Source organism: Eulemur rufifrons, chromosome 1 (assembly GCF_041146395.1).
Source record: "Eulemur rufifrons isolate Redbay chromosome 1, OSU_ERuf_1, whole genome shotgun sequence".
Classification (NCBI taxonomy): Eukaryota; Metazoa; Chordata; class Mammalia; order Primates; family Lemuridae; genus Eulemur; species Eulemur rufifrons.
Window position 1 is genome coordinate 13,367,937 of NC_090983.1, and position 8,401 is coordinate 13,376,337.

At 42.9% G+C, this 8,401-nt stretch overlaps 1 protein-coding gene across 1 annotated transcript in view; it reads left to right on the forward strand.

Moving 5' to 3' along the window:
- The window catches only part of WDFY1 (WD repeat and FYVE domain containing 1), a 52,317-nt gene extending 46,863 nt beyond the window's left edge, over nt 1-5,454 (forward strand). Inside the window, exons 10-12 of the mRNA XM_069466875.1 lie at nt 99-229; nt 1,227-1,335; nt 2,103-5,454. Coding sequence (XP_069322976.1) covers nt 99-229; nt 1,227-1,335; nt 2,103-2,162 — 300 coding nt within the window. The 3' untranslated portion in view covers nt 2,163-5,454. The remainder of the gene's footprint in view (nt 1-98; nt 230-1,226; nt 1,336-2,102) is intronic.
- Nucleotides 5,455-8,401: the final 2,947 nt, after the last annotated feature.

Consider the following 8,401-nt stretch of genomic DNA (forward strand, 5'->3'; position numbering starts at 1 on the left):
CATGTCTTCCCCACTCCTTTTCCCCTACTCTAAAGGGAAACCATGTGTGTTAAGACAAAGGCTAAAATCCTGTTTTCCTCCTCCCGGTCGCCCCGCAGCATCACTGCAGGAAGTGCGGCCAGGCTGTCTGCGGGAAGTGCAGCAGCAAGCGCTCGAGTTACCCGGTCATGGGCTTCGAGTTCCAAGTCCGGGTGTGTGATTCCTGCTATGACTCAATCAAAGACGAAGAGTGAGTGTCTCAAACCATTTCTTAAGAGAGGATTCTGCCCTAGCTTTGTGACTCAGGACAGCCAGTGTTTACCTCAGGCTGCTCCACTGGCCGGGGCAGATTGCTCTGGAACACGGTGAGGAATGCTAAGGCCAGTCCAGCAAATGAGTGGACGTTCCTGAGCCCCCAAGTCCCACTGCGTGCTGTGCAGGGACAAGCGCACGTGTGCGTGGATGGCAGTGGTTGAGCTGGCTCTCCACAGGAACACCCAGTGCCCAGAGCTTTGCTCACGCATGTATGGAAATTTAACGACTGGAAAAACTGTAGTGACCAATGTTTGTCCGTCCACAAAAACCTGACCTAGCAGTCTGTTCTTAACTCTCTGTGTGTAAGACACATCTGTCTGTATACCCCGTGTTCTGCCCCAACTCAAACAGATCCATTAGGACAGAACCACCATTTTCTTCCCCTTCCCTTTGAATCATCTTTTAAGTGGTGGCCTGGCAAACCCTTGCAGAGGCGCAAGTGGGAAAGTTGGCGCGTCACCACTGGTATTAGTGCTAGTGACGGAAGTCGGGGCTGCTGGGCTTCAGGGCAGAGCGAGAGCCAACGCCGTAGGAAGCGCTGCTCCTGGGGACAGCTGGGAGGTTTCGGGGAGTCCCGCAGCCGTCCCGGGAATGATCAGCCTGTGCCACGTGATCTCACTCAGTGCAGTTCCACTCCTGTGGAAGGTTCTTGTTTTTATGTCTAGGCATGTTTCAGCCTTTCCAGTCAACAACATAAACTTCAGTTATTTTAGGAGCTTTATAAAACCTTTTATAAAATAATCTTGCAGTTTATCATGCTTTCTGTCATTTTTTCATTATAAGGTTAGTTTTCAAAACCATAAGCACATTTTTAGGAGCAAATTTTAACCCTATGGTTGTTAAGTCTTTACTTCTTTTATACGGCTAAAAACGTACCCCTTAGCTACGGTGTAGTCAGGTGAGCTGTCAGTGATCTCTCTCTCCTTTGTCAGTCGGACTTCTCTAGCAACCTTTCATGAAGGAAAACATAACATTTCCCACATGTCCATGGACGTTGCCAGGGGACTGATGGTGACCTGTGGGACCGATCGTGTTGTAAAGGTAAGCTGCGTGATCGTCTCAATTAGCATCTCCGTTCAGATTGCCCCATCATCGTGCTGCAAAGGGGACAGAGACATTTCCAGCCCTTTCTGATTGGCAAGCTTGCCTTTCCTTTCCATAAGCAACCAACTGCCAGTCTGAAACCCTGAGTGACAAAATGCCTGCTTGTGAGTTTCCATACCCTCAGTGGCGGTCAATCCCGGTGGCATTTCCCTCTGCCCTGCCAATCTGGCAGAGTAAACTGGGGAGGGCCTGGCAGCCCTGTGGGTGCCCACCTGGCCTCAGAGTTTCTCCTCCCTGGCTGGCCTGGATCTTGGCCCACCCAAGTCTATGTGTTCCTTCCCCTGCTAACATGCCTTTTCACCCTGGGCAGAAGGCCTCCTCATTGCTAAGTTAAATCCCTGGCTCACTAACACAGGAATCGAAAGTGAGTGTTTTATACTTAGTATCACTCTTGAGTTGGGGAACTGAAATATTTTATATTCCCAGTGGGCTTTTCAAAAAATTAGATTTATAGTAAAACATGATGATGATGTACTTTTTATGCATCAAGATACTATTTATAAGCTTTCTTCACATTCTGGTGAACTACTTTGTTTTATCTCTACATAAATCTTAAGGAGATTTTGTAGAGAAAGAAGAAAATGAGAGAATTTGTTATTTTGACACCTTTTCAAGTTTAACAGCAGTTTGTTTGTCAGTGTTGATTTCTGCTGTGAGACCACATGCTCAGCGTTGCCTTTTCCTCGTTTCTGATTCCCTTGTAGATATGGGACATGACGCCTGTGGTGGGCTGCAGCCTGGCCACCGGGTTTTCTCCGCACTGATCCGGGAGCCGGGCGATGTCCACACCTACAAACAGCAACTCCACCAAATGAAGCCCTTCCCACGTAGCTCCACGGTCACTGTCTCGTACGTGGACGGACAGTAGCCACTTACAAACAAATCGCATTTTTATAAAGAAAAAAAAGTAAAGGTGTGTCTTGGGGCATTTGTGGAACTTACCTGTGGGGACTCATGTGGAAAAGGTCTATCAGTAGTGGCTCCCTGAGGAATGGATTACTTAAACGAAACTTCCTCATGAACTCATGTGTAATGGGAGCTAGTGTGTAATGAAAGAATAATCTAGTAAACGAGAGCTCTAGCGGGGAAAAAGTTGAACAAAAACATTAACGCTTAGAACTTTCTTAAAGCAGTCCCAAGTGCAGACACACTTCACTCGGACCAGGGGCCTCCCAGGGCTCCTGTGGCTCTGCCGTCAGAGCAGGAGTTGGGGGGAAGGGGGACTTGTTCTCCCTTTCTTGAGGGGTGGCAATGGGAACCGAAGCAACCAGACACCACTGCTTATGTGCTGGCAGTTTGTGAATATCCTCTACACCTGGCTATTGGTGACCTTGTTAAAGATACCTGTTCTTTTTCGGTAGTGCCATAATCTGCACTTAGCATTCGGCTCACTTCAGTTTCCCTCCCCACCCAGCGTGCCGCGGGGGAGCCTGTGCAGTGGCTTCTAAGTAAGTTGTGAACTTTCTGTAATAACCAAGGCAGTCTGCATTCTTCCTTTTCTCCCAAACATGCTCTGAGGACCCAACTTTTTTATGGTGCTGTTAACATGGAAGTCACACGAGCCGCCTGACTTTTTCTCACTGCAGTTAGTAAGCGACTAATGGAAAACCCAGCAAGCAGCGTGGTTGTGGTGGGGGTGATCAGCCTGTTCCCTGGGGCAGCCCCGCCCTCCTCCCTGACGCATTCTGTCTAGTTCCAAGATGAACCTCTGCGATGCTGTGGCAGTTAATATCCTCCTCAGAAAAGTGCTCCATAGCTTTTTGACTATATTGACTTTCAGTTGTAGCTAGTGTTATTCATATTTCAGAGAAGGAAGTTGGTGACCCAGAGCTGTAACAGTCTTGTGCTGTCATTTTCCACCTTGTAAATTGCTTTCATAACAACTATCAAAGGTTGTTGCTGTTGTTCATAATGGCATTTCTAAGGCTTTTGGACACTGAGTACTAGGATGAGAAAGAGATAGGGAATGGGGGCCGATCTTTTCATATTCCAGTATTTATGTTTTTTGGGTTTTTTTTTTTTAACAATAGTACATGTATCTGTTACTTTAGGGCCAAGGAATTGAGTGGAGAAGGGCCAACTTTTTTAAAGAACAAATATTAAAATAGCAACAGTATCTTTGTTAGTCTTACTAATGGATACTGATTTTAAAATCTCAGTACTGCACCCCTCCGTGTTTTGGGATCATGTTGAGACAACATAGTCATTTTGTATGATCAAACTAAGGGACTGAGTCTGTTTTGTAACAGCATCTTAGAGGGACTAAGAAGTTTAAGACAAGCAATTAAAATAAGATGTCTTAATAGCTGTGTGACACAGATAATAAGGAAAGGAAAGCAGGTCAGGCAGATCGTGTGCTGGAATGATCTGCATGAAAAGTTGACTTGTCTTCAGAAATAAGACCGAAATGTTTTGTTGCTCCTTGTAATTTTTGTGTTACGTCACCTGAAAAAGGTAAACTTTCTTAGATCCTATTATATTGCTAACCCATAGTACGGTAAAATTAAGTGGTGGCAACTTTTCAACCGCAATGTTAAATGTAAGCTTCCTGTATTCACTTTGGTTCAGTTAATGGTTCAGCCCATACAATGGTGCTATCCTGGGGGTTTTATTAAGTCCTGAAAGGAAAATAGAGCATGAGCGATTCCTTGCCCTGTGGAAGAGTGCTGAACTGTGGTTTTGTTTTCTTCTAACTTCTGTAAAATGTGACTTTTTAACATCTGTGGTAGATTAAACAGAGTATCACAGCTGCTCAGAATACTCCATAGCTTTCACACTTTTTTACTTTAAGAAATTCTTAACGGAAAACCCTATGTTCCATAGAGAACATAAAGTTGTTATAGTGCCTCCTAAGGGGTTAAGTTAATGTAAACCAAGGAGGGAATTTATATTTAAGGAAGAATTGGAGTGAGGTATCTTAGGAAAGGAAAGGAGACTGTTTCAAGATAGCTTGCTCTTCACCCTGGCCTGTGACCATTTTTCTGTTTAAAGACACACATGCCAGGCTTGTCTTGTCTGTCATGGTCTAGGTAGCAAATGGGGTAATATTTTTTTATAGAGGTGGGCAAAAATTATTTTCTGAATTTTCCTGACTAGACACACAAGGTACAGATAGGCTTATAGTTATTGCCTTATTTTGACTGCATTTCTCTTAAATGGGTCATGTAAATTAGTTCTTTAAGTGACAGTTTACTGGTCTTTCCATTGCTGAATATGCAAGCTAATTTGTACATACAGGGGTTAGGGGTATGGAATATTAGAGAAGATCCTTATATTTAGATCTAGTATTATGTGATAAGGAAATGCCAATTCTTCATTTTAAACATGTTTTTAAATTGCTCTTTATTAGTCCGAGCGATAGCAATAGCCCTATAGCGTTAGTGGAAACAAATTATTCCTTACATTGTCAATCTCTATTTACTATGTCCTAGCTGGGTCCTGCTACCTAGAGAATATGAACAAAAATATTGCTCTAGAATATATCACTTTGTTCTCCCCCTAAATAATTCAGTTTGTTAGTATCTACATTTTTAAGCTGTTGAAACTGACCCAAATATGTAATAAATACCCATAGTAGCTCTGACCCAAGGAGATATTTTTCTAAAATCAGTTTTCATTAAAGTACTTTCTACTTCTGTTACTGGATCTGGTGTCTCCTAAAATGTAAGAAACCAGTTGCTATAATGATAAACCATCTGCTCATTATAAATGTGAGGTTTAACAAATAAGTAATACATGCTATATTTATTCAAGTGTCTATTGCTTAATTGTTAATTGTGAGCAGATTATTGAATGCCTACTCTATTTTCTGCAGTTTACAATACAATAACTCTTTGAGTAAGTTGAAGTTTAACTGTGCAACAAATTTGTATTAGAGTACAATTTAAAGTGTTTTTCTCTATAGCCTTTTTTGACTGGGGAAGCAAAAGGTAATGTTAATTAGTGCATTCTTTTCTTGTACTAGCTATGTTTCTATAAGATACAGTACCATGTGTATCCCAGAGATGCTAGAAAACTTTGTTCTTTGCTCCTATTTGTGGGTTCTGTTTTTGTGAGGTTTTTTCTTTTTCTTTTTTTTGAGAATATGCATACAATAAAATACTCCCTGCTTGTTACTATGTTTGCTTAATTTAGCTTTTGTTGTCTTTGTTATAGACATAAGGCAATAATAGTAGCAAACATTTAATTAGCACCTACTGTATGCTGGGTGCTATACCTACATTATCTCATTCAGTCCTGGCAACACTTCTGCAAGGCATTATTTCTCCATTTTACGGGTGAGAAAACCAAGAGGACTCTGTCTGTCTGACTTGAAAGCACAGGCCTTTTCCCTACCTCCCACCTTAATGTACTGGCATGTCCTGAGTGTTGTGTGTAAGGGAGGTGGGTATTTGTATCTCTACTGAAGTTTCCGAAGGCTGCTTGAATCAGCGGTCAGCCTGGCTGAGGATATCTGGGCTGTCTGACGACGGAGCCACGGAGACAGAGCTACACCACGACTGCGCTCTGCTTCTCCACCTCAGCAGCTCAGTCTTGTGAGCACACACGTGGCAGTTCAGACCCAGGAGAACCGATTCCTCAACTAAACCCGTAAGAGATCGATTTAGAAACCAGAAAGGCAGTGTATTTTGTTTTTCTGAATAGATACAGCTTTACTTTCTCTCATCATCAAAATAGTATTTTTATTATGAAAAAAGAAAAGAAAAAGATACAACTACCAAATATAAAACAGGATATTTTTTAAAACCCTCTAATCCTACCCCACCCAGAGAGAACACTATTAAACTTACACTGTGTACCTTTCCAGTGATTTTTATAAATGCCTCTATCCCCTTGTATCAGACACATACAGATATATTTTTAATGGGACCGTACTTTTTTTTCCCACTTGATATATGATGGATAGTTTGCCCATGTCAAAAACCAGAGCTTCGTATTAGTATTTTTAATTGCTACGTGGCTGCAGTAGACATTCGCTCTTGCTGTCGTCTAGGCACATGCTGGGATCACCTGTCTCCAATTGTTGCAGGTTAGGGAAGGCCTTGACTTGCTTTATTGAATGGAATGTGGGCAGAAGTATTTCACTGCTGGTAGGAGGCTCTCTCCCAGGACAGCTTCTTCCCTGGCAGTCTTGTGTTGATGAGAAGTGTGATGCCAAGTCATCCCACGGAACACAACTGCCCTGGACCTGAATGGACTTCGTGTGAGCAAGAAATAGATCTTCATTGCTTTAGTCCACTGAGGTAGGGTGTGTGTGTGTGTCAGGAGTGGGAGGGTGGCTGGGGGCAGGGGGAGAGAGTGTGCGTTTTTAGACTTTATTGAGAGAGAGAGAATGTTTAGACTTTATTGTTATTATGAGAACAGAGGGCCGAAAACCAGCTGCCCCCAGCCAATGCCCCCCAGGAGTGGTTGGCCGCAGGAGCATCTGCAGTTTGTAGATTATAGAGCAAGGGGTGAGCCCTGCTCCCTGCTCCTTTGCCAAAACCCCAGACGAGGCAGGACTGTGTGGGACTTACGCTGAGGAGAGGGGCGTCATGAACTTGAATGTTAGCAGTCACACTAAGGATTCTGCTCACAAAAATGTAAGGTCATCACAGTGCAGCCTATGGGAAGTTTACTGAGTCTTCAAGACACGACGATGCGGACTCCTCTCCCAGAGAAGGGTCTTTCAGAGACAGGGACTATCATTGTTTTCATGGGCATCTGGATTCTTCCTCTTGGGTTTCTCAGACTCCTGGCTCCCTGACATGTAGACAAGATGAAATACTAGAAAGGGTGGCACCATGCGAGGGAAGGCACGCTGCTCCAAGGTGACAGCTGTGGGCAATCACGTGCCTCCTCCACTGGGACCTCCTTGCCCTCCACCATCATGCACCCACCGGCCTCCTTCGTCACTTGTGGCCAGGATAAATTTTTAAACATGGTAGTTGCCACATCAAAGAATATGCATATTGTGTCAGTTTTTTATTCTTATTGCTAATATCTCACATGATTGCCAACCCTTGAATTTGTTTCTTTGAATAGGCAATAAAAAGGTATTATCTTAGTGCCTTTAATTATGGAATTGCAGTTAATTCACAGTGAACATTATATCAGTTTCTCGAGTGGAAAACTGGAAATTCTGAGGTCAAAGCCCATGCTGCTTTTCTAGTAGTACCCCTTCTTGACTCCATATTTGAAGAAATTTTAGATCCCAAATTTTACATGCCAGAGACAGATAAAGCAACAGGAATTTCTTCACACCATTAGCAAGGGCAGTGTGGCTTTGTACGGCAGCATATTTTCTCCTACCGTGGAGTCTAAGGTCAAGAGCCACATGAGAACTCTGTTCACCATTCGTTTTTTTCCTTCTAGAATCATGAATCAGTGGTAGCACTAATAGATGGCTTCTATCATGACATTGATAATATAAGTTTAGTACAAGCCAATTATTTATTTCCTATATTCTCTATAAAGAGCAGTGGTTATTAACTGGTGTTTTATGATACTCTCCTATTTCTAAATTATTTTCTAGAAAGCTACTTTCTTCTGGAAAGTAAATTTTATTTTTATTTGAAATAGATCAACATTAATGCACAGCAAAGAATGTAGGGGTATTGTAAAATCAAGCTAATGATTTTTTAAATTTTTTTGTTTTGGAGACACGGTCTTGCTCTGTCACCCATGCTAGAGTGCAGGGGCCCAATTATAGCTCACTGAAGCCTTGAACTCCTGGGCTCAAGAGATCCTCCTGCCTTAGTCCCCCAAGTAGCTAGGACTACAGATGCATACCACCATGCCTGGCTAATTAAAAAAAAAAAAAATTTATTTTTGTAGAGACAGACTTTTGCTATGTTGCCCAGCTGGTCTCCAACTCCTGGCCTCAAGCGATCCTCCTGCCTTGTCCTCCCAAAGTGCTGGGATTACAGGCATGAGCCACGACGCCTAAACTTGGGAATCACTGTTCTAAAGTGTGACTGTTAAACCCATGGCACTCTAAAAGGACTTTTACTTAAATCTGCTC